At 42.8% G+C, this 26,678-nt stretch overlaps 2 protein-coding genes across 13 annotated transcripts in view; one reads left to right on the top strand and one right to left on the bottom strand.

The window, feature by feature from the left end:
* Window positions 1-26,569, top strand: part of PPP1R12B (protein phosphatase 1 regulatory subunit 12B) — a 237,618-nt gene extending 211,049 nt beyond the window's left edge. For 8 of the 12 annotated variants that reach the window (XM_024247091.2, XM_054523004.1, XM_054523047.1 and 5 more), the window contains 5 exons: window positions 323-467; window positions 2,026-2,130; window positions 5,705-5,758; window positions 7,151-7,201; window positions 18,506-26,569. In XM_024247091.2, the coding sequence (XP_024102859.1) occupies window positions 323-467; window positions 2,026-2,130; window positions 5,705-5,758; window positions 7,151-7,201; window positions 18,506-18,592 (442 nt within the window). In that variant the 3' untranslated portion in view covers window positions 18,593-26,569. Of the gene's footprint in view, window positions 1-322; window positions 468-2,025; window positions 2,131-5,469; window positions 5,534-5,704; window positions 5,759-7,150; window positions 7,202-13,025; window positions 13,247-18,505 lie in introns of those variants that run through there. The other 4 variants (XR_008510683.2, XM_054523001.1, XM_024247136.3 and 1 more) reach the window with 4 other exon arrangements.
* The window catches only part of SYT2 (synaptotagmin 2), a 527,556-nt gene that overhangs the window by 379,006 nt on the left and 121,872 nt on the right, over window positions 1-26,678 (bottom strand). The gene's annotated exons all lie outside the window — the stretch shown is intronic.

The following is a 26,678-nucleotide window of genomic DNA, read 5'->3' as shown; positions in this document are numbered from 1 at the left end:
ACTTTTGAGGGAAGCTGTTCAATCCTAAACTAATTTGAAAAGCTCTTAAGATTTAAGTCAGCACATAGGTCCAAACCACTAATTTTTCAATAAGCTTCATTCTTGGCAAATGATGGTCAGCCTCCCTCTCCAAGCTCGTGCAGTTTAGCCCTGAGGTCTGGGAATGCTGGCAGAGAGATTGAAGGAAAGAATGTTATGAGTTGTTTCTGGCCAGGGCTCCAAAATACTTCTTAGAAAAGGCGCAAACTACCCCTGAGCATTACCTTCTCCCCACTACTTTGTTCTCAAAACCAATTTTTATCTTTAATATTATCTCCCACAGGTTGGAATCGGGAGGTAGTAATCCTACAACCAGTGATTCTTATGGTGACCGGGCTTCAGCAAGAGCCCGTCGGGAGGCCCGGGAGGCCCGCCTAGCCACCCTGACCAGCCGTGTAGAAGAAGACAGCAACAGAGATTATAAAAAAGTAGGGTCTTTATTCAATTTTCCGGTTCTTTGGTGACATGTAAACCTCTCAGCCTTCCTCCACCACACCCAGAAAAATTACCATAGCTCTGAATAAGCAGAAGAAAAGGCACTTAAGTAATAATAATTCCTTGCAGTTTTCTGGGTTTACTTCACCTCTCCAAAAAGCTAGATAAAGACCCCTTCATATATTGAGGTGTTTTGTTTTGTTTTGTTTTGTTTTGTTTTGTTTTGTTTTGTTTTGTTTTGTTTTTTCAGACAAGGTCTCATTTTTACCCAGGCTGAAGCGCAGTGGTGCAATCATAGCTAACTGCCCTCTCAAACTCCTGGGTTCTTAGGGTCCTCCTGCCACAGCCTCCCACGTAGCTAGAACTATAGCCATGCACCACCACACACGGCTATATTTTTTATTTTTTGTGGAAATTGGATCTCACTATATTGCCCAGGCTGGTCTTGAATTCCGGGCCACAAGCAATCCTCCCACCTCAGCCTCCCAAAGTGCTGGGATTACAGACGTGAACCACCATGCCCAGCCATATATTGCTTTTAGTGCAGTAAGTGTATAGTTAGAATCAGATATTTAGAAGTGTAGGGAAAAGTAAGAAATTAAGAATATAAAAAGGGTGAAAAACCTAATGCTGTCTCTCTCAGCCCCTGAGAATCATTTGGTGGACTGTTATTTTTAACAAACATGTGCTTCTAATAAGGTCCTGTGAATATCAACTAAATACTACTTGGTGTTAGTAAAAAAAAAAAAAAAGAAAAAGAAAATCATCATCACTTTACAGTTTATTTCCTTTTTTCTTGTAGAATAGTACCTAACTCCCAAGAGTAGACTTAAAAACCTTCCCTTTCAGGTGTTTGCGATACCAGGAAAAAATATTTTTGTAAAGAAAATATTTAGGATGGGCATGGTGGTTCATGCCTGTAATCCCAGCAGGTTGGGAGGGTGAGGCAGGATGATCACTTGAGCCCAGGAGTTCCAGACCAGCCTGGGCAACATAGTGAGACCCTCATCTCTACAAAAAATTGAAAAATTAGCTGGGCATGGTGGCTCATGCCTGTAGTCCCAGCTACTAAGGTAGGAGGATTGCTTGAGCCTGGGAGTTCAAGGCTGCAGTGAGGGGTGATTGTGCCACTACACTCCAGCCTGGGTGACAGAGCAAGACCCTGTCGCAAAAGGGAATAAAGAGTGCTTGTTCTGTTAATGTTTTGTTAAGCAGAACTTGACTAAAATCAATATACACAGTAGGCTGGTTCCAAAAAATAATTGTCTTTTTCATTGCTCTTTTAAGCAATGAAAATGTCCCATAGTAATGACTGTTTTTCTCCCAGAGATTAACATTATTGAAGTTGGAGCATCATCATTCTCTTTCTGTTCATCACTTTGAAAAAGCAAGAGACCAGTTGGCTGAATGTACTCTGCTCCCTACACTTCCTTCATTTTCTCTCTCTACCATATAGTGGTGGCTTGGGGCACAGAGCCCTAGGCATTCTCATGTGATGAAATGGTGTGAGTTCTAATGTGAATGCTGATCCTCTTTTTCCCCCTCCTCTAGCTCTATGAGAGTGCTCTGACTGAAAACCAAAAACTGAAAACAAAACTTCAGGAAGCCCAGCTAGAGCTAGCAGATATAAAGTCCAAGCTTGAGAAGGTGGCCCAGGTAAGAGGGAAGAAGAAGAAAAAGATGGGAACCAAGGGTTGATGTAAGGAAGCAAACTAGACTAGGGATCTAAGGGACAGGAAGTAAGATAGAGTCAAGATCGGGCCTTCTTGGGGCAATGAGATAGAAGCTTCTTAGATTCTAATTTATTTTAGGTTTCAATCAGTGTTTAACTTAAAATGGAAAACTGATAATTCAGTGAACAATTCCTGATGGTCTGAAAGCTAATAATTAATACTATGGATCATCATCTATTTATTTATTACTAGAAAAGCATAAACCAGCACTACAAAGCTTAGTCCTAGACAGTTCCTCTTGTCCTGTTCATTATGTTTCAGTTCAGTTTATCTACACTTCACCTCTTGGAGAGAGATAAGCAAGACACTATTTTTTTTTTTTTTTTTTTTTTTTTGAGATGGAGTCCTGCTCTGTCACCCAGGCTGAAGTGCAGTGGCACAATCTCAGCTCACTCACTGCAAGCTCCGCCTCGCGGGTTCACGCCATTCTCCTGCCTCAGCCTCCCGAGTTGCTGGGACTACAGGCGCCCGCCACCATGCCCGGCTAATTTTTTGTATTTTTAGTAGAGGTGGGGTTTCACCATGTTAGCCAGGATGGTCTCGATCTCCTGACCTCGTGATCCGCCCACCTCAGCCTCCCAAAGTGCTGGGATTACAGGCGTGAGCCACCGCGCCCGGCCAAGCAAGACACTATTAAACCTAGGGCAGAGAGGTAACAAATTAAGCCTAGAGAAGTAAGTGGTTTGCTTAGGCCATATAACAAATCAAGGGCAAAGGTGGTGCCACAACATAGGATTAAGTCCCAAAGTAAAGATTGTGTAGCATATGTTATCTCCCCAAGCCACCACTCTTTTTCAGCCTACAAATAAGGAATATTAGTGGCAGAAAGACTGATAAACTATTTCCTGTCACTGCCAGGTTTGATTTAATTAGATGATGCTTTAGAGGATGCTGGAGGTAATAACCTCATCACCAGTGAAAGAAACTCTGCAGCTGAAAGCTAAGGCAAGCACTGCTTTAGGTTATTGCTGAGTTATCAGGAAACCTATTGAGTTATTTCCCTCCTAGAATGCCTGGGGACTTAGAATTTCGAAAGCTGAACTGAAGTAAAAATGATTCTTTACCAGGAAGGCTTGAAATGAAAACCAGAGGTGGCTAGTCATTCTGGCAATATGACTGGCTATCCAAAAGCAAAGACTAAAATGCTAGGGTTGTACGGTACCAAATACATGGAGTTTGGAGGGCAAGGGTGTTGACTACCCTCTAAACATCCTATTGTAACCCCTCTGGAATTGGATGAGCAGGAGGGTGCCAACACTTGGAAGACAGCCCCACAGAGCTGCGTAGGACTCCAGCAAGACAGCCAGGACACTCCCTTTCTGGAGAAGGGCTTACCCAGGTGTAAAATGTGAACTGCCTGTCAGTTTAGAAGAGCCACCCCCTTTTTCCTGATTATAGTAGCCCAACATGGCTCTACTGGAAATTTCTGAGACTTACTGCAACACAGATAGATAATAACTAGGCTTAAAGTGATTTTGTGGAATAAGAAAAGTAGGTTTCTAAATCCAAAAGAGAAAAATACACACATAGCTATAGCCCTGCCATAAGGCAGCGGGGTGGACTGAATAAATCTTAAGGTCTCTTCTCACTCCAACATTATTGAGCCAGGCAAAAAAAAAAAAAAAAAAAAAAAAAGTCTCATTCACAGTAGACCCTCAGAAGAAATCTGGGGCTAATTTTTATTCTGAATGGCGCCACATATTGGCAGTGGTTTATAAATAGAGATCTTATGCTGGTTCTCGTCAGTTATTACTAGGATGGTTTTACAGAAAATTAAAGAGCAGTCATGTGAGGAACCACAGGAAGAGCAGTTTCACCTGCTCCCCACTCTTCTCAGCGGAAGCTTCTGACAGCATATGTCTTGACCTTTAGGGATTCTCAGCATTTCCACCAGCCCATGCCTTAGAACAGTGAGCAGTCTAACAAGCTGCTGACATTGACTTGCACAGAGGGCATTGAAAATAAAATCAGCCTTTCCAGTTGCTGGGGAAAAGCATTTACTCTCTGGCCAACTGCTTTGCTGGGTGTGTCAAAATATACTTACTTTTGCCAAATACAAGTTATTGAAATTCATAAGAAATGGTGCTGCTACAAACCAAGTCTCTGCCATTTACCAAAAATGGAGTTGTTTGGCAGGACAGTGGAGGGAGGGCTTCTCAGCCTCACACATTTGTATGGAGACAGTTACCACATGAACATACACAATATTTTTACATAAAAGATCCACCCCAACTCTAAGGGAGTCAAAATTAAAAACAGAACAAACAAAAAACTAGTTCTTTGTGTATATAAACCTTGAAAATCATGAAATCATCACAACTTCTACAGCTCCTCAGGCTTAGGAAAGAAAGACTTATGAGGATATGAACAAGCTGTAGGATCTATTTTTGCATTTTTTTCTTTTCCTTCTGCTTCATAGTAGATGCAGCATAAAGGCAGACAGCCATGCCCTTCCAAACAGAAGGTGAAAGCCCAGGACAGGAGCCAGAATTCTGAGTTTTATTGTTAGTTCTGGCCATTCCTTAATTTTTTTTTAAAAAAAAGAAACTGCTGCAAGAAGACCAGCATAATTTCTATATTTATTTAAATGTTGTCTCTGCATGACACTAAGCAAAATAAAAATAATCACCCAGCAGTTATTAAATGTCTACTGAATGTAAGAAATTCTGCTGAGTTCTATGACCCTAAGGCCAAAAGGGACTTAAGGGTTTTTTATTCCCCTTTTAAGGAAGGGTCATTATCTGAGGTTATTCTGTTTTTTTGCCATGAAGCTAAGTCTTTTCAGCCCCTCTGCAAAATTTAAATCAAAGATGATCTAAAATAAACATTCTAAATCTTTTATTCAAATAAAATTACCTTATCTGGAAGCCCAATATATAAGACAGATGAAAGTGGACTACCTCTGTTCAAAGCAGGGCAGATGCCATGAATGGACTCCTGAGAACCCCTGGAAGCTCACCCACATATGAAAACTGCTGCTCTAAAAGAAAAATGGTATCAATTCCCAAAACAGAAAGAATAGGGGAAAGGGGATTATTTAGACAAGTGCCATTGGCGTTAGACATTCTCGCTCAGGAGTTGCCAGCCTTTTAAAGAAAAGCCTTTTTTGTTGTTGTTATTTCCTCTGGGTTGTGATATTACTCATAGAATGAAGAGAGGAGAAGAATGGTGAGATGTAAAATTGTAATTAGCATTGAAGACCTATAGAGAGAGAGAGGGAGAGAGAGATCGTGTGTTGTAAGTAATGTCTTTGTAATTTCAGGGAATGCTACTACTGCCTTCCCCTCCCCAGAGGGAATCCTGCAAACTTCAGAGAGGTGATAATGGTAGGCTTAGAGATCTATCAGAACCTGTTTGCTGGGGATCCCTGCTATAGGGGAAGTCCAAAGTTTTACTGTTTATTTCTAGATGTCCAGTAGTGAAGCTGAACTAGACTGGGCGTTCTACTGGCCCTGAGACAACTTAAATAACAACTGTTTTCCTTCCATTTGCACCAGCAGAAACAAGAAAAGACCTCTGACCGATCATCAGTGCTGGAGATGGAGAAACGGGTATGCGCATGTCTGTTTCCCCCTCCACCCCGTTTCATCTCTTCTTTCTGACTCTCTCCCACTTTGTTGTTCATGCCAATGGAAAAACTCCATCTTAAGAAGGAGGGAGTTCTGCCACATTCCATTCCCAGCTTGATGATAAATTCTTTTTGTCTGACTCTAGGCAGTAATTTGATTGCTAGTCCTTTTGATTTCCTCAGATGGTCAGTACTTTCCACATATTTAGTCTTAGGGTGGGAAGGGTCCTTGGAAGGTCATCTCATACATTGTTCTGACTGTGGGCAGAACTGCATACACACACAACCCATAACATTTTGGTTTACTATAAATCATTGCATACACACACACACATACACACACACACACACACACACACAGGTCACACACACACACACACACACACACACACAAACGTCCAAGGTCTCTTTACCGTTTTCATCACCTTGAACAGAAAGGAAGCTTTCGGTGGGACCCTCTGCCATTTAGGTCTTACGACTTGAAACATGAGCCAACACAGTCTTTCACTCATTTTAACTGAGGGGAGGATTTCTGGTTCAATTGCTGATCTCCTCCCAACTGTACTCAGAATATTATTCTGGGATTTTACATTCTTGGATTGGGAAAATTCAATTAGATTTATTGATGGACCCTAGCTTTGATTTGGCCCTAGAGATATAATATGTTCTCATCTGTCCTGTTGTTGTCTGTTTAATTTGGAAAGCAGCTAAGTTTTACATTTTATTCCTTTGGCCTGTAACCAAACTTCCTTGGTATCCCATCTGATCAAAAACTCCTCATTGGGTTTAGGCTAAACTAAGAGTCAGTTGCTGGGAAAGAGAAATGGAGTGGGAGAGAAGCAACCACAGGGGAAAGGAAGAAACTAGGGGGAGAGATGCTGTTTCTTAGACAATGGTGTCTACTTCCTGGCTCACCATCTGCTCCTCATCATGAGAGAAGCAGTTTCCTAGGAATTTAGGGAGAGCATTACTGAAGATAATGATGTCTTTTTGATAATAGAGAGCAAGGGCCCAAGTCACTTGCAGACATTTGAAATTCTATGAAATCTTCATAGAAATTCACAGAGTAACTGAATGTCCTCATCTGCACAGAGTAACTGAATGTCCTCGTCTGTTTGCATATTAGCAAGTTGCTTCTCCGTATATCTACTGATTTTATGATAGGAGATTTAGATAATGTGATTTTTATAAGTGAGGTAGCTCCATCTTACAGGTGGCAGGATCAGATAGTGCTCAGATCTCCTGAGTAAGGTTTGCCTGAGTCAGTAGACAAACCTTTGACCGTGAATCTGCTGATCACACAGCAGCTGGGAGGCAGCATTTTTACTCCCTTCTGAATTCAATAATGTTCAACAGTCTCATTGTTCCGAAACAGGAGAGGCGAGCCTTGGAGCGCAAAATGTCAGAAATGGAGGAAGAAATGAAGGTATGAAGAGATTTTCTTTCTCTTTGTATGCCTGTTCTCTGAATGCCTGCCAAGACTGGATATTTGAGCATAGGCCTACCCCCTCCAGATTTCACTACAAACTCAATACCTGCAAGAAGAAATGATGTGTAAAAAAGTGAGCATCTCTCCTCAGCCATTTCCTAGGCTCTCTCAGCTCACACAACATCCATTGAGGCCACCTTAAAGGCATTCTAGGAAAAAATACTGCCTTTGGTTTAAGGAGAGGTCTTGGCAGGCTTGAAACAAACTTGAGTTTAACTTTTAAGGCTTTTCAAGCAGTATCTTTGCCCTCTAGAGAGTAAATGAGAAGGTGAGAACAGGTTTTCCAGCTCTGGGAGCCTCCCGTTAGGTGCCTGGGGAAGCCTGAGCATGGCCATAAGCTTTCTTCCCTGGTGCCCCTCCCAACCCATCCCTTTGCTGGGAAGAACACAGATTGAATCATTCTGCAGAAAAATAAAAATGTATTCACATATTGATTTCCTGCCCCAGTACGTTTCCTCTGAAATATTCAGGGATGCTTGGCACTCTCCCACTAGAATAAGCTCATGCCACCAGATACACTTCACAGCTCACTACTTTCCTTTCTCTCCTCACCATGACCTGCAGTGACCATCACCTCCATTAGCCACTTTAATGGACAACTGCCATCCTGGGAAGTTTTGAGTGCTAAGAACTGGAAATCTACCCAAAGCAGTCAATTTGCTGCCATGGGAGGCAGTGGGGCAGGGGGAGGGGAGGAGGGTGAAAGGGGGAAGATGGATACAGAGCTGCAGGGAATATAGAGCTGGTCAGGGTAGCCACCTGGAGATGATTTTGAAACATCTGATTCCTGCAATGCATGATGACACATGCCCATAATCACTTAGCACCTACTCAGCTTTTTTCTTTCTTCAGGCATCTTATTTTACCAGATACATGATGCCAAGCATTCATTTGGTGAGACAGGTTTATTCAACTGGGAAGCCGAAGCACTGGGATAGTATTAGGCAGATCCCCAAATGTCTTTCTATGAGCAAGCATCCCTAATATGCAATTTGGGAGAGATATTTATTGTTCCAGTGGCCTAAATAGATTGGTTATTTATTGAAAAAAAACTTTTTAAGACCTGTTGAGGTTATAGTTTACACCAGATCTGGTGCTCATAATCAATCCTGTTACTCTATAATTCCAGAATGAAGGAGAAATGCTGAGCCTTGCCCCTGCGTTTCCTACCACTATCCCAAGGCTGTAACTGTAACATTCACATAGAATTTTAAGCAATACCTGTTTATATCTCAAACATTTTAAATCTTCCAAGTTGATTCAAAGCAGCAAGAATTAGAAATAATAAATAATTGATTCTCCTGAGATGGTAGAACAGTATGCCCTAGCACCTAAACTTCTCCATCTTGTGATTTTTTTCAAACGCACCTTATTACCACACAGAAGTATTCTCTCCCGCTTAGAGCAGTGAGTTATTAGAGATAACCAGTTCTTTTTTAATTTTTAAGAGATGGAGTCTCGCTATGTTGCCCTGGACTTGAACTCCTGGGCTCAAACGATCCTCCCATCTCATCCTCCCGAGTAGCTGGGACTACAGGCACATGCCGCCACACCCAGCTGAGCTGTTTCTTGATGAGTGCATATCCACAGCTCCTTGTTGCATGGAGGCTCCTCCATTTTTGAGACCTCCTGAGTTATACCATCTGTACTCTGCTGTTAGGCAGCTGACAGTGTTGCTTATTAAGAAATGTCCTAAATGCTGATCTAGAGCATGTAATTGAGGCAAAAGCTGGAACCTTTCAAGAAGTACCTGGGAGCCCAAAGACAGCCTCCACTCACCAGTCATGGGGCTCTGTGTCACGTCAAAGCAGGCCCACACACAAAAACCCAGAAAGTGGTCAAATTAGAGAAATTGAGGCCCTTTGTTATTTTTATTCCAATTCTAAATCGGGAATTATGGAAGCCCCTTCAGTAGTTCTAGTTACCCTCAATTCTGTAGGTTGAGATAGGCTTACATTTTTTCTCTGTCTCTTTATGCTATCAGTCTATGATTTCCTAAACTAGATCGTGAGTTCTTTCCTTTCCTCAAGAGATTATAAGATATGAAAGTGTTTGCTCTCCCCAGCCATAAGCCATTTGCCAGCAACTCTAAAATCAATTGTAAATTATCAAGTGGAGCCAGATCATGAATGTTTAGTCCTCAAACCAATAGGTAAGCTGTTTTGAGGCTGATTTTTTTTTTTTTTTTTTTTTTTTGAGATGGAGCCTCACTCTGTAGCCCAAGCCTGAGTGCAGTGGCACAATGTCGGCTTACTGCAACTTTTGCCTCTAGGCAGATTCAATCGCTCAAGCGATTCTCCTGCCTCAGCCTCCCAAGGAGCTGGGACTAGAAGTGTGCGCCACCACACCCAGTTAATTTTTTTGTATTTTTAGTAGAGACAGGGTTTCACCATGTTGCACCAGGTGGTCTCGAACTCCTTAGCTCAGGGGATCCACCCACCTCAGCCTCCCAAAGTGCTGTGATTACAGGTGTGAGCCACCGCGCCTGGCCAAGACTGATTTTTTTTTTAGTTAAAACATTCAGATTCAGTCAGGTGTCCATTATTCTCCATTATCCATTACAAAGCCAAATGAAGAAGAAATGCCTGTAAACTCTAAAGCCCCTGAACACTATTTGCTCAAATCAAAGCCCAATGCCAGATTTGCAGATCGTCCAGCACCCCCTAGAGGACTAGGGGAGAAGCATCTGTGCCTCTGCATTCTCACCAGTTTTATTTTTCTGTCTGTACCTACTTGAAGACAAAAACTTCAAAGACGCAAATATATAAATACGATAAAATTTGTATGACTGGCCCTAAAAGAGTCTAAGAAAACACTTGTTTAGCTCTCAAGCTCTTCATTCAGACTATGGTTTATGGTGACCAACATTGCTAGAGTGATTAATAGCCAAAATCTCTCTGTACTAGGCAGCCAAAGGTACAGGTGACTGTCTGGCCGAACTGGGATCCAGTAGAGCTTGGGGCCAGTTGGTCATGCTTGTTGCATATTCATTTTGTACAGATGCTCAAACCTTGGAGCAATCAGTAGGGAACAGTAGAGTAGAGGGGGCTGATCTCCAGTGAACCCTTAAAAATACAGTAGGTTACTCAAGGAAAGAAAGTAACTTCAGTCCTATTTTTCTAACTCTACCAAATAAAGTACAAAGGCCAGGTGAAATGGGGGAACCATGAGATGGGCTTACCCAGATGTATATGTGGCTCTGTGGTTATGAGATATGTTGTGCCTTTCTGGACTTTTATTGGAAAGGTAAGTATTTATGAATTCTCCTCAAGAGAAACTCTACCCGATCCTGGATTGGAGTAGGATTATATGCCAACTTCTGACACGTGTGCATGTCAGTGTGAGCTGTGCCAGGCCTGCACCTGGTCTTGGCCCACATCAGATGTGATTACTTCTCTACTGCATCCTCCATTCAGCATCAGCCTCCTTGTCAGAACTTCTCCCCTTCCTTTCCTAGGTCCTTGCATGAGAGGGACCCAGCAACCAATTCCTTTTTAGATTGGTCCTGGAATTTTTATTTTTCTTTGGAAAGATTACTAGCTGACCCTGCTCCTTAGCCCTGCCCTTGCCCGTCCTGCGCTGGGCCCTGCCCCTTCTCCTCTCCTCCTCGCCTTGCCTTGTTTTCAATACTGCTTCCTATAGAACATTCCACCAGATTGTTTCCTGCCTCTCTCCTTCATGCTGATAACTTCCAAATTCTTTCACCTTGATCTGCTTATACTCAGTTGTTAGATTGAGTCACTTTCATCATTCATGTCTTTAATGTTATTCCCTGGGAGGTAAGTACCACTTCATACAATGACAATTATTTGATAATGATTATGTTGAAAGCTTTGGTCCAGTGTCAACACCAAAGAAGAGTGAGAGCCAGGGACTTTCCATTGGTTTTTAAATTTGGTCCCTGCCCATTGCTTTAATCTTTTCCATATGCTGTACCGTGATCTCCCTCCTCTATCCTCCCCATGGCCAAGATGCTTACAGTGGGCAAAGAAGATTGCCCAGTCCTCACCCTCCAATGGCTACATGAGACAGTTTGGCTAGCCTACCTTTATTCCAAGGTGGTCATTCTTTCTCTTTGGGAAAAGAGATTCAGCAGTTTGTCTCTGCTTGTTTTTCCTTTTCACTGTTTTTCCCCTTCATGCTACCTTTCATTTTCTTGCTTCTTCACTCCCAAACAACTATAACTCCACTAATCTTTCATTTCTATCCTTTTCATCTTATAGATATGAGAGACTTTTCTCTGATACCTGGCCACCTTTTTGTAGTCATTATAACCCACAGGATTGTCCATCCTCATCTCTGAAACCCCATTTGCACAAAAAAATCATTATTCTCCTCCCAAAGAGTTGATGGTCTCAGTTTTGGGGCAGTGAAGATGACTACTTAGGAAGGACAGTAGCAGAGTCGGCCGGCCTTTGATATAATTCCATTTATTAAAGTCTTTAAATGTCTTATGGAATATGGGGTATCAGGAAGAATGTCTGTGGGCTGGTTATTCTGTTCCGCTTGCAACACTGACAGACAGAAAGGGCTGGACTAGCACATTGGTCCAGCTAGTTTCATTATCATTGGGCTTTTATGGTTTCTCCAGCTTTTTTACACAGCTATAATTTCCAGAGTATGAGTCTGTTTATGAACACCTTTAAGCAGCTCCCAAACTGCTTGAACTGAGACAAAGAAAGCATGGTTAGCTGTGAATTTAGTGATGCATATAATCTTATAGCAGGTCAGAGACAGGTTAGCAGTTTTTGGATCCTGAAACAATCTCTCTGGACTGCAGAGGAAAGCTATCAGGGTTAATGAAGCTTCCTACAAAGCAGGTTAGAGGACGATCCAGAGAGCTGACAGTTCTTTCTTATTTTGGTATGTGTCACTTTAACCTTCTAAACAGTACATGCCCCCTAAAAAAAAAAAAAAAAAAAAAAAGCTTAAGTAATAGGCCTCTCTTTTATTTTCCTTGTTTTATTTTTTAAAAACAAATGAGGCCAAATGCAATGGCCCACACCTGTAATCCCAGCACTTTGGGAGGCTAAGGCAGGAGGATTGCTTGACCTCAGGAATTTGAGACCAGCTTGGGCTACATGGTGAAATCCTGTCTCTACAAAAAATATAAAAATTAGCCAGGTATGGTGGTGTATGCCTGTAGTCCCAGCTACTTTAGGAGGCTGAGGTGGGAAGATGGCTTGAGCCTGGGAGACAGATGTTTCAGTTTTGTGCCACTGCACTCCAGCCAAGGTGACAGAGTTGGACCCTATCTCAGATAAATAAACAAATAAAGTGAAAGAAGAGAGCTGAGTATGAGGGGAAGATTAGAGGAAGGGAGAGAGAAAGGGGCAGCAGCTAGATTTAAGAACATACCAAGTCCTCAGCTCTAATCTCAGTCATGATGAAGGGTCCCTGAAGTTATGCCTCAACCATGTTAATTTGGTTCAGAAGGCTCCAGACCACTTGCTGGACTTTCATTCTCAAAAGCAATCCATATGTGTCTTTTGAGAGCCTGGCAGTTATATTCATATGGCATATTTAGATCTTAGCCAAGAATCAGACACAGCTCTCCTTCCCTGTTGCTTTTCTCCATCATCCGTCCACCTGCCACCCATTTGCTCCATGACTCCTGCCTTTCTCATTTCCTTTCTTGCATGCAAACTAAAAACAAAAACAAAAAGTCACGTGATTTCTTTGTCCTACTTTTCTCTCCTCTGGTCTGTCTTGTCTCTCTCTGTCTTGTCTGTCTGTCCTTTTCATGTCTCAATCTCTACAGAACCTCCACCAGCTAAAACAGATTCAAACCTTGAAGCAGATGAACGAGCAACTGCAGGCTGAGAACAGGGCCCTGACCCGAGTGGTGGCCAGACTCTCGGAGTCCATCGAGTCCTCGGACACCCAGGAGCTCTAGTTCTTGCCCCTACTCTCCAACTCACTTCCCTCCTCCACTACTCCAGGCAGGTTCAGTCTTCTTATTAGTCCCAGAAGCTCTGTGCTCATCCCCTCCATCCGAGCCTCCATATGCAGGTTCCTGTAAAGCTTGGTTATCTGCAGATGGAAGCAGCCAGGACTGAGATCATAGAATGGGACATACCAGCCTAGGTCAAGGGAGGCAGTGAGAGAGACCTCAACTGGGCTACCAATATATTCATTTGGTAAGGTCACCACATTACCTTCTCTTCCGCTGGAGGCTGAGTATGAATTTGTTCACTCAGCTACACATAGGTATACACGTGTATGTGCATATACCTGTGTACATGCACATATACATATTTCATTGACGGGGTCATTGCCAAATGGAAATTGATCTTTCTTAGCCAATAGCAACCCAAGTCCAACCCACTCCCCTGGAGCAATTGGGGTTGGGCCTTGGGTAACCAAGGGCAGGGGCTCTCAATCTTGGCTGCAAGAAACATCTAGGAGCTTTTAACATATACCTGTGGGTATATTTTAAACATATACATAGCTTTTAACATATACATATAGGGATGTCTGGGTCCATCCCCAAATAATCAATGGTCTGGGTTGAGACCCAGGCATCAGTATTTTTTCAAACCTCTCCTATTGATTCCTTGTACAACCATGGTTAAGAACCGCAGCCCTTTGTATACCAGACAGTCCTCACAGCTGACAACATTACCGATGGAGAGGACTAAAACTCAAGGTTGGAACTGTTCCTGTCCAGCTCCACTACTAGCAAAAACACTCTCCATCCCACTATTCAAGCATAATTGGATAAGCATTCTTTGCCTCCTTCTGCGGTAGTCTTTGCTTTCTTCTCCCTCCTTAGGAGGCATATCTCTCATTCCCATCACAAATCTTTGGGCCCTAGGGATGTGCCCCTCCCTGTCCTTAGTGTGTGGGCTGTGAGGCAGAACACAGCCTATATAAATGAGACCCTCATGGAGCCAGGCCCTCTCTAATGAGGCCAGCTTTGCAAAGGAGATGGCAGGCAGTGGAGCAGAGAGCAAGGATTTATTTTCAACTGAGAACCAAAAATGTGCTTGGCAAACTGGATCCTTTCCCTGGCTATGGATCTGAAAGAGAAGCTCACAGACAACTGGTTTTTCCATCTCAAGATGGTATGATGGGGTCACCACTCCTCTGAGATGAATTTTTAATTGTCAGTAACAATCTAATTAGTCCTGACCACAGCCTGTTCTTTCTTTCAGCCTATTTGCTTTTGCCTTCAGGGTTAGTAGCTGGCAACTAATATCCACTAGAACTGAATCACCCGAATTATCATAGGGCTGAGCTAATATCCTGTTGTAGATGCTATCATAGGCAGAAAGAAAATTGAAAGGCAAGTTCTACCATGGCCTGGCTGTAAGCAGCCACTGTTAGGTCCAGACTCCATGCTTTAAAGTTAGCCTCAAGATTCCTGGAAATTTTTACTTAGGCTAAACTAGGGACCCCCCCAAAAGATGTCCCAGTTATTTTTAGTATCTCTTTGTTGCAAGATAGTATAGGATATGGGGCAAAACTAGATCTCATGCTTTCAGTGTTAATAACCTTAACAGTTGTCATTTATTAAGGCCTGTGCTGAATGCTTTATATAGTTTTTCTCATGTATTCCCCAAAACAATTATTGTAAAAATGAAAAAAAAAACTGAGTCACAGATTAAATAACTTGCCCAAGGTCACTCTGAGAGTAAGTGGTAGAACCAAAATTCAAACCAAATATGTCAGGTTCCAGAGTGCAAACTTTTCACCACTGTAATATAAGCTGTGTGCATATTTGGCACAGTTTTCACCATTTGTTAAGCATGTGGCCCAAACAATGCAAGAAGGATCTATTGAGCAACTACACTGTGCCCCCAGCATTGCAGCTGAGGGAGGAAGGGCAGCATTCTGCTTTCTCAGCACTGTGACTTGCTTGTCAAAGCCTAACTTCTAAAGAGCCATTTACCTACCAAAAGATTTTGCTGCTGTAAAGAAAGCCATTGCCTGGTACATGACCATAGCAAGGGTTAGCAAACTGTGACCCACCAGTATGGCCCGTAAGCCATACAAATAGTCAAAAAAGAAATCAAAAGAAGAATAATATTTTACAACATACGAACACGAACATTATATGGAATTCAAATTTCAATGTCCAAAATAAAAGTTTTATTGGAACTGAACCAAACTCATTTGTTTACCTATTATTGTTATGTCTATGGGTGCTTTGGTGCTACAACAGCAGAGCTGAGGAGTAGCAACAGAGACTGTTTGACCTGCAAACCCTAAGATACTTATTGTCTGGCATTTTACAGAAAAAGCTTGCCGATTCTTGCCAGAAGGAAGGATGAGATAACTAAGCCAAACTGGCAGTGCAGTCGAGAGATTTTACTCTACCTTTTTTTTTTTTTAATAGTTCCCTGGAAAAATCATCTTATCTCAGCATGCAGAGCAAACCACTTACCAACAAAATACCAGAGGGGACTCCCTTCCCACTTTCCTTGTAGTTAAAAGCAAGACAGCTCATGCAAGACTCATCCTGAGTCCCTCTCAACCTACAGCTAGCCTTGCTCTAGGTCTCTGAAGCTTTAGGACCCCTGTAGCCCCTTCCTCTTTAACACATTCCTCAAAGACTGTAAGAAGTAATAGTTGAGAAATGTGTACTTAATTTTATTTGCCCAGGGTATCTTTTTAACACCAAATTGTGGTAAGCTGGGAACTTAAAAATTAAGAAACTAAGATCCAGAGAGTTAAAATGATAAAGCTTTGCTAAACTTCATACTTATATCGTACTTTCACATATGTTCTTATTTAACCATTCTTTAACTTCAAGTGGATATCAGATAACACTGTTCATTTCCCCCTCTCTCTTCTGAGATTGAACTTTGTGGGGCTTTCCCCCCACCCTTGATTTCTACATTCCACCTCTTAACACTTTTTGCCACTCCCTTTAGATGTCAATTTTAGCATGTTGCAGCTGCAGAACTGCCTTGTCCAAATTTTTTTTTCAAGGAATTGACTTCTTAATGTGGAAATAAATCACTAAAACTCTACAAGACTCTACAAGTTGTTTATACATTTTTTAAGGCAGCTCAGTTCTGATTTGATGAGCTGCTAAGCAGTGAAATGTAATCCATTGCCATATATAGCTTCTTCCTACCTGTGGAATCCTATTATGGAAATGTGGCTTTCACAGTCTCACTTATACCCAAGCTGCAGCCCCAGGATGGGGCATTAAAGAGCAGATTGAACACAGAAACATGAGGCTACCCTGGGTTTTTTCTAAAAATCTCATTGAAATGAGTTTCCAAGCGTTCAGTCTGGTAGGCAAGGCTACAGGGATAGAGGAACGAAGGAGACGGCAGCCAGAGCTGCTTTGATTAAATCAGAGGTAGGAGACCAGGGTCAAAGGACTGCAACTTTATTTTTATATTTTCTGGATTAAAGTCTTCTTAATAAAGTTTGCAGATATTTGCCTGCCCTCCCACAATCAGGAGAAAACTCACAGTGATTGTAGGAACACTCAGTATCACAAAGCTCATTATGTATGTCAACACACTTCCACATCTGTTACCTCCTGTGAGCCTTGCAGAGTCCCTACCATACGAGAGAGTAGGACAGGGACTGTTGTTCTTACGGAAGTACAAAAATGGAAATGCAGAGAAGGCGAATGATCTGCCTAAAGTAATAGATCACTAGTGACAAAGACAGTGCTGGAATTTCAGTTTCTAGGCGTCAAACATTTTTGGTGTTTTGTTTTCCATCCCACATGTAATAAAAGAATGATCTTTGGAGTCAGGCACATTGGGATTCAATATTAGCTTTGCTGGGTGCCTTGAACTAGTTATGGCACTTTTCATTTCCCCATTTGTAGAAATCAGGATAACAACTGTATCATAGTCTCATGAGGCACTAGGGAGACCCTCTAGCACAGTGCCATCCACATTATAGATATTCAGTAATTTTCCTTTTATTTCCCTGATACAAATTATGTATGTATCTGTGATTCATATTTGTGTACATACACATATATTTATATAATTTAACCTATATCTTCCCTGAGAGATCAAGGAAACATTATATTCCTTAAGGCACAGTTAGATCTCCTAAGTGGTTAATAGCAGAGTCAGAGCTAGAACTAAATAGGCCTTGTAACACCTCAGCACAGGTCACCCTTTACTGGGGGCATTACCTGTCCCTGGGGTCCTATAGGTTTAAATGACTAGTCAAAGGACACCTGTATTGAACAGATACAGATGTAGCTTTCTGTAGCCTGCATAGTGGCGATGTACTTACCTGCTATCCTAAATCGCTCTTGCTGCCAGTGGGACCCACACATAAACTGTACCCTTATCAACATCCCATTAGGATTTTTCAGATGCACAGCGTACTTGTCGAAAGTGCCTGATCATGTAACAAAGACTTGAACTTCCAGGATGGAACTTGAGGCTATTTTTCCTTTTTTTCACTAGTTAGACAACAGTATGTGTAATGTTCCAGGATAGCAGAACTGATAAAATTGAGTTTCCACTCCCTCCCCTGCCCAACAAGCATCTATTTCTGTGAATTACAATGCCATCCCCTAAAACTGCTGATAAGGCCTCTGGGTATCCTTTGGTAACTGTCAGTGGGGAGCTTTGGAGAGGATTAAATACATGCCTAGTGTTCACTGTGCCTCACAGCTCTGTGACTGTAAGTTTTCTGAGTTTTAATGGTTGCAAGCGGATACGTATAGTATGACTAGCGAGAATTTGGAGGATTATTCACCGAAGGCACCAAGTGGTGGATGCTTAAATCATCTTGTGCATATGGCAGGGAAGCCGAGTGCTGCCTCTCTGGCCTTTGCTCTTGTTTTTGATGAGATGTGAAGCAGTATCCTCCTTTAACTCTTCTAGTTGACCACCACCCCCTTTCTGAATTCTTTCCCTATGTCCTCACCAGCCCATTTTGGCTCTCTCCCCAATTTCTTTAGGGGTGAGTTTAAGGGCAGGAGAAATTGAAAGTGGTTACTGATTCAATAGAATGAAAGGACATACAGTGTGAAATGTGAGGTCTGCCTATGAAGAAATAAGATACTACTGCTGAATATGCCAGCTCAAAAGATGGAATGGCTATAATCTCCCTAAAGATTAACATTACCAACTCAATAAATAGGAAGATTGAAGGGAATTTCATCCCTGGGAGAACGGACCATGAGAGTTTATTCCACACATTGTCTCAAAAGGCCCTGCTCACCAGGCTGGCCTGGCCTGGTCAGGGAGGGCAAAGGAGGATCCTGCCAGGCTCTAACTCACCTTTCCCTCTGTCACCCTACAGGTGTTAACAGAACTGAAATCCGACAACCAGAGGCTGAAAGATGAAAATGGTGCCCTCATCAGAGTCATCAGCAAACTGTCCAAGTAGGCTAGGCTCCAGATTTATGAGGAAAGAAAGGGACAGCATTTGCTGCCCCCACCCCTCTTTTCCAGTCCTTGCCTTCCAACCAAAAAAATGGATGTTTTGGTGGAAGGACACTTCTTTCTATCACCCTCTTCAGTCACCTCTATACACTCTACATTTTCTCTGCACTTTCAATGCCCTGTTCTTCCAAACCCCTATCCCAAGTTTTATGACAGTTTTAATTGAAGCATGATTGTGATAATTCGAGCCATCTGGAGAATGCTCTGGGGAGTACACCAGGCTCAGCTGTGGACCCCTCAGCTTCCTGCTGCTCAGCTACTTTGTCCACATTGGATTTGGTCCAAACATGTAAGACTTCTACCCTAATCAGTATCCTTCAGCTTTTTACATTAACCCAGTGTCCTCTGATATAGGTGAGTCTTGTGGTAATCACTCCAGGATCCTGATTGGGGTGTCAAGAGATACAGCAGGATGTTGAATTGATCATCAGATGCCCTCTGGAATGGTTAGCGCCCAAGGTGACAGTGACTGCATTGAGGCGCTCTATTCTTCTTCACCTCTCAGGAACTGAGTTTTATTTTTTCTATCAACACCCAGTAATCTCCCTAACTAGTTTTAACCCTTATTCCTCCCTCATACCTAGCCGTTTCTCCAAGGCTCAAATGTCCCTGGCTTCATTTATTCCTTTCCTTTCTATCCTTTTATTTTTTTCCCTCCCCCCACCCCCTCACTCAATGGTATAAAAGCTAGGACAGAGCACCTGACCTCAGTTGTCTTTGGCTATTGTGGGAAGTCATTATTCTGGAGACAAGAAAATCATCACTCTGGTGCCTTGGTGGCAGCACCACTGCCTGCTCCCTGAAAGCTAGACTATGGCATAAGTGTCAGCTCATTGTTTTCATCTCCCACTTATCTTCCCCCTTCAAAGTGATTTTCTTTATAAGAAAATCTGGGCTCTGAATACCCCATTCTGCCTCACTTCCTTGACCTTGTTTTCCTCTCTTCGCTCTGACACCTGCTTCTAATGAGAAATGAAGTCAGTGCAAGGAGGAATGAGAGGTGGGGAGGGGAGATTGTTGGGAGATGGACTAGGAAGTGGAAGCAGGCTGGAAAGACATATGGTGAAAGTCAAGTATCTGAGGCCACTTGCAACATTGTGACAAAGAAGATGGAAGATAGCAGCCTACTGGGCTGTGAGAATAGTGGTGAATTTGATTATTTCTAGTGGTTAGATTTAGCAGAGAGATTTACTTTCTTAGAAATTAATAGGGGAAATGGCACTTAATAGAGGTTTAATGGAATGAAGTACTTTCAACCCATTGATGAGAGTCATGGAAGTTTAGAGTGGCAAGGCCCAGAGGTCATTAGGTCCAGCTTTCTATTATTGTGTCACAGGGACCCCTGCTACCACAGCTTTGATCCATGGGCATGGTCAGGTAGCCTCTGGTGGCTATGCATTTATTACTCAAAAGTTGGGCAACTCTAATAACGAGAGAGTTTTTCCTCATATCAGCTGAAGTCTGCCTGTGGATTCTCCTTGTAGTCCAGATCTACTATCTGCAACTTTTTAACAGCGCTTCAGATATGTGCAGTGGGTGGTCTCTCCCTCAGTCTTATTTTGAGCTGCTGTTACTCTAGTCCTTTCAGTCATTCCTCATATGGCATGCTTTTCTTACCTGTCACATCTTGGCCATCCTCCTCTAGACAAAACCAGCCTTTAAAATATCATGCCCAGGCCTGGAAAGAATACAAATCCAGTGCAAAATTAAACCATTAGTTCTTGATGATAACCTAGCATTAATACTTAGAGTATTTTCTTTTTGTAGGAGTTTTATCCCTTGGTTCACTTGAGTGTGCAGGTCATTAAATCCTCATCATTTTAGGGTTGCCAGTGATATTCAGTGTTTAGAGTGGTTCATTCCCTTAATATATACTACCTCTGTCTGTTAATTCCTTTCCTAACGTGACGTGTAGCTCTCCATGGCCCTCCCTCTGAAACATCACATGCTCTTTAAACTAGAAGCTGTAATTCAAGATCCCAATTCCGCCGGATGCAGTGGCTCACGCCTGTAATCCCAGAACTTTAGGAGGCCGAGGTGGACAGATCACAAGGGAAGGAGATCGAGACCATCCTGGCTAACATGGTGAAACCCAATCTCTACTAAAAATACAAAAAATTAGCCGGGTGTGGTGGCAGGTGCCTGTAGTCCCAGCTACTCAGGAGGCTGAGGCAGGAGAATGGCGTGAACCCGGGAGGCGGAGCTTGCAGTGAGCCTTGATCACGCCACTGTACTGCGGCCTGGGCGACCGAGTGAGACTCCGTCTCAAAAATAATAATACTACTAAAAAATAAAAATAAATCCCAATTCCAGAACAGGAGATATGTTTCCTCTGACAAAACCCCATTTTTAGAGTATATAAAATTCTGTCTTTCATTTCCAACCATTTTTCAAGAGAAGCTACTACTATCTTGAGACTTTGTATTATCGTGGGAGTACTGTAAGTTCAGTTCTCAGGGAATGCTAAATTAAAGTAATAAGTTTTATATCCTTCATTCTGGGAGAGGAAATCAACATAAGGTGTTTACTAATTGATTATTCTGGAACATTTTGAATATCGGGGAAGGAAGATGATACTTCTTTCTCAAGAAAAGAAAATTGGATTATTAGGAATACATCTTGACCCTTTTCCACTCAATAGACCAGGGAAAGGGGTTACAGAGAGTCCCCTCAGATCTGTTTGTGCCTTTCAAAAGTATTGGGGGCAGATTCTCAAAACTCTTAGATTGGTGTTGCATCCCTGCCACTTCACGTGACCCTTCCATGTTAAAGCTGACTTTTCTTGCCAGAAAGTTTTCCTTGTGACAAGAAATTTGCAAGCTTTTCAATCTCAGGAATACTGGATTCTATAGCCAAGAACTCATGAAAGTAAGTGTAAACTATCCTAGGTAATTTCAGGTACTTTGTCTTATGCAATTAATTTTATTAGATGAACTGATTTCTGGTCTATCTCCAGAGATAAAATACCATTCCTTCACAACTGTATTGTCTGGAAGCCCCATGAGATGGTAGTTATAGGCCTTCTACTAGCCAGCAGTTCTCTCTGGATACTGGCATCAGCAGGTCTCCCTTTTCTTGTGCTGCTTGGACAGGTACCTACCGCTGGCCTCTTCAGTGGCCACAATCCTCAGTCCTCACCTGCTGGTTTGGATACTCATGAGCACCCCAGGCAGCTCAAGCTGAATAAATAGCTGCAGACATGGCCAACAACATGGGGCTCAGGTCTGTCACTTAACTTAGAGTCTTTACATGAAATATCAGAATGGGAAAGAGAATGTTCTTGGTAAAACTCTGTTTTCATTAATTTGTTATTTTTCAAAAACCGAGCCACACCTTTGGAAGTAATGATTTGGCCATTCCAGAGATTCTGTGGCTAAAGTTTGTTTTTCCAGGGCTGCTGATCCTTTTCCAGATAGCTCCAGAGTATGATGACCCCAGCCCCATCCCAATCTCTAGCGAAAGGGTTATGCAAATCTCAGGGTGTTGCCACTAAAGAGTCTGAAGAATAGACATGCTTTGGGCTTACTCAGTGCACCAGATTCTCTAGTGGGCCATTCTCATTTGATGTTCCCTAGAACCTCCCTGTCTTCCAACTGCAGGATGTGTTTGCTTCTCTTCTGGGCTTCCCCTGGTTTCTGTCCTAGTTCCCACCCCAAGTTTAAGAAGACTTAGATTCATTTATTGCTATCTGAGGCCACTAATGAGATTTCAGATCTCTCTTTTGCAACATTTTACCCATTTCCCTTCCCCAAACCATGTGCTTATTAGATGGTTCCATTCAGGAAGCAAGGAAGCTAAAACTCAAGTTAGTGGTCTGTGGATCCCACGAAAGTGTGTGTAAACTACTGACTGTTTCTCCACTAGAGGCATTTAATTGAGCCAAAGATGATGGAAGAAGAAACTCTCAAAGCCATGTATTTTGTTAGGTGTCTGGATTTTTGGCCTCTTTGCAGCCTCTCCTAGCCACAGACAGACACTGTCTCCTCTCAGAGAAAGGCCAGTGTTTCGGTCTGGGCCACTGGTGAGTGTTGGCACCCTTGAGGTGGGCATGGAGTGAGCAGAAGCAGCCTGGAGAAGAGAGAACTATTTAAAAGTGTTGCCAGTTATTCAGCTTCCAGGTGGCTTTGCACCTCCAAAGGTGCAAAATGGAAAAAGAAAGCAGAAAGGATTCAGCATTTAAGCAGAAAGAAAAGGGAAATTCTACTCTACCAGATGAGCCACTGGTTCCACTGGAGCTTATCAGTGAAGTAACACTGCAGGAGCCCTGGTATCCTTCCCTCAGAGATATCATCGGGGCCCTCAAACCCCATTGTTTATGCCAGCACTGACCGCACTTTAAGCACACACTTATCAATCAGAGGTGGTGTAATTGGCCTAAATCTAGGCCCAGTTATTACTACAGATCTTAGTCACCATACTCTGTCGCCCAGGCTGGAGTGCAGTGGTGTGATCTCAGCTCACTGCAACCTCCACCTCCCAGGCTCAAGGGATCCTCTCACCTCAGCCTCCCAAGCAGCTAGGACTGCAGGTGTGTGCCACCATGCCCAGCTAATTTTTGAATTTTTTTGTGGAGATGGGGTTTTGCCATGTTGCCCAGGCTGGTCTCAAGCAATCCACCTGGCTGGGCCTCCCAAAGTGATAGGATTACAGGTGTAAGGCACCACGCCCAGCCTACCATACTGATTTTCAAGGCAGGGTCTAACCCCTCATAAGATGTGAGTTCTTCCAACCCAATAAGCAAGCAGCTTTGAGGACAAAAAGGCAACATTAAAAGATAAGACCCTAGAAGTCAGAACATCTGTATTCCAAGGCCACCCCTTCTCCTTTTAGTCATGTGACTTTGGGCAGGTCACCCTCCCTGTCTGTAAAATGAGGTTGGACTGGATAATCTTTATGTGCCCTTTCTTTTTGGCTTAAAATTCTGTGATTTATTCATTCTTAGGAAGCTCAGCACATTTATTGGGATTTCTGCTTCAAAAACTCTTTCTAACCTCAAAAATCCAAGTCCAAAATGTTTTGTTTTCTTCTGGATTTAAACTGTTTAACATGAGCACATCAAGGTTGACTTCTCATCCTTGTTGGGAAGTGAATTTAATATTGAGGGTAACTGAATGATGTTGCAATGGCTTTCCCTCCTGATGGCTTGGTAAGAATATTAAAGCCTGCAGAGGTGGAAATTGGAGCTCATGGAGAAGTGGATAGAAAGCAATTTGTTGCAGGCAGCCTTTGGACAAGTTGTTTTAATAGGAAATAGACCTGCTGCTTCATAGGTTTCCTCAACCACCTTTCCTCAGCTTTCTTAAAATATGATCTACATTGGCTCTTCACACCCAAATAGCAGACTAATCGTTTTTCTGCTTAGCACCGTCTGGTTCATTGTCTTGAACTCAGCCTTACAGCAGCAAGAAAATTTTCCTTGATAAGAACCTCAACCTTTAGTTCCATTGAGTTCCCCCTCTGGATTTTGGACTTATCAGAAGTAGGAGGTTCTGATACCATTCAAGATGGTCTTTCCTTCAAAGCAGGTCTGAAGAGGAGACTACCAAAGCAGTAAGTGTTTACAAACCCAGAGTCCACACAACCATATTGCATAGAACAGCACTTGGCTTTCACAAGCCTCCTACAGGACCTGGTGTAATTGGAGTGAAAGGGCAGAGACCCTGGAAGTGGAGGTGGCTGTCTGCTGCGATAGGCGGAAGGCCCAGGGGCTTTGGACATAGAGCAGGGTGGAAGCTGCAAGTACCGGGAAGGAAGAGTGTTTCACAGAACCAAAGCTTTGGCACACAGAAATGAGTTCTGTCTCACTGGTGACTTCATCCCTCAGGCTCCAGCTGAGCAGAGATTTTAATCAGCTTCCTTAATGGGTATTGACACTGCTCAGGAAGCAGCAGACCCTATCAGGGACAGCTATTGATCTTTTGTGTTCTGATTAGATTGGAAAATAGATCAACTTCATTGTAGTCCAGGAACTGTTGGTCACAGCTACTAGGACTGAGGTGATTTCTGAGGGCTGAGAAAAAACACAGAATCTTGGCCAGCAGCTGCATGGTAAAAGAAGATGCATTCACTTCTCCTTTGAGAGTTGGGGTTGAGGGCAAACATAGAACCCAGGTTTGGCTTACAACCCAGTGTCCCGGAAGCCCTCCTTCGAGAGAACTGTAAATAAGAGGTGGGTGTGTCTAAAGACAATACCATTAATGAATGTTCTGGCCTTACCTAAAAAGGTTTAGCAATTTGGGGATAACTCTTGCATCTAGCTTATGTGCGTTCACATGCACATTTGCTAGCCCAGAGCTTTTAAAATGAGGTCTGGCATATACTTGATTACAAATGAGAACTCAGAAACTCATTGTATTTATTAAATCATATCTTTTGCTTTTCCCCCTCCCTTCTAATCCCCCAAAGGACCTATTTGAGCTGTTCCCCAATTCATCTGCTTATTTTGGACCATGAATCTGCCAGAGTGATATTTTCTGTTATTTCTCCTCCAAATTTTTCCCTGATGTTTCCAATAAAGATTTACTTGGGTGGCCCCTTAAGGTGACATCGGGATGCTCTTATGTCCTTCCAGAATAAACATACACGTCACTCCTCTCCCTTTCATCTCCCTCTGCATTCTTAATTCCTTGCTTTTCTCACTTGGAGCCAAGGGTGCTTTAGAGATGGTTTTCCATGAATCAGCCAAGATTCCTGTAGAAGTTGGATATACCAACAACCACCACTGCCCCCTATTCCAGTTTCAAAGCTCCTCGGCTATGCTAATGTCCCCTCAGAGATGAGGTTTGACTTGTAGGCCCGTATGACTCCTCCATAGCCTGGCCAAGGAGACCATGAGTAGCCATGTCTGGTTTACTCTTTATCCTGAGACTGTTTATAGCTTAAAACAGAAGTGTCTTCCCAGCACAAGCCTAATCAGTGTATCAGTGCATCTGGTGGCAACAGCTCAGCCTATTCAAAGAGCAAGGATTCAGGAAAGGCACACTGATGGTGGGGAGCCTCTTAAGAGCCTCTAATGTTCTCCCAAAACCAGAGTTGAGAGTCGGAGTGCCGGTCCCCTGGGCCCACTGTTCCTGAACAAGGGACATGCTAGAGCCAGAAATAGCTTCATTCTCGCCTAAATATCTGTGCCTTTGCCTGTTCTTTCTCCCACTCTGCTGAAACCCGGAACCAATTCCCGCTTGCCTTCTGATGAAGCGAGGTTAGGTAAAGAGAGTTTGGAGGAAAAAAGACACCAGGAGGCAGGCTATGGGGTAGGGGAGGGTTCTGAGAGGATGCAGCAATCCAGAATACCTCCTTTTCTAGCCAGCATCCCTTGAACTTTTGAAAGGTTGTGCCTACCACTGGCTGGCACACCAGGGCAATGATTTCCCTGCAGAAGGAAGGAATGTTTCACCCTTGCATCCTTCTTGGAGAAGATATAGCCTGTGCTCAGTTAAGTGGTTCACACTCAGACTTTGGCTTTATGGTTTTCCTTACTCCTTGTCTTTGCCCTGACCTTGATCAACAGGGGTGAAAAGAATCACCCTGGGGTTTCCATGCCTCTCCCATTTCAGTGGTAGCATTTTGTGTCTTTACTCCATCCTTCACCCTATTTCCACCAAGGTTAACACACCAGATGTAACTGTTTTTTAGCTGAGTTGTATGGATTAACTTCAGTCCACTGTAAATACACCTGGGATGGGGTGGGGTTGGGAGTGTTTAGGGAGAAGCAGCCAGACTTGCTTTGTGAACTGAATGTATTTTTATGCAATTTTGAGTGGCCTTTCAACCCTAAGATGAATGGTTTTGTTTTACTGGTTGTTATTATATAGTATTGAGTATTGTGTTTGAAAGTTTGGGAATAATAATATTCACATCTATATGATGCCTGCAAACACAACAGTATTTATAAATGAGTAAATAAAACTGTGTTTTAACTTTGTGACTGTCTCCACAGTTCAGAGCATGGGATTTATAGAATCTCACATCTGGGGCAGCCTCTTCTGATTTTACATCCTCTTTATCATTGGTGAGGGCCTCGCCCACCAGCC

Source organism: Pongo abelii, chromosome 1, assembly GCF_028885655.2.
Source record: "Pongo abelii isolate AG06213 chromosome 1, NHGRI_mPonAbe1-v2.0_pri, whole genome shotgun sequence".
Classification (NCBI taxonomy): Eukaryota; Metazoa; Chordata; class Mammalia; order Primates; family Hominidae; genus Pongo; species Pongo abelii.
Note: the sequence above shows the minus strand (reverse complement) of the source record. Positions and strands in the feature narration are given on the sequence as shown.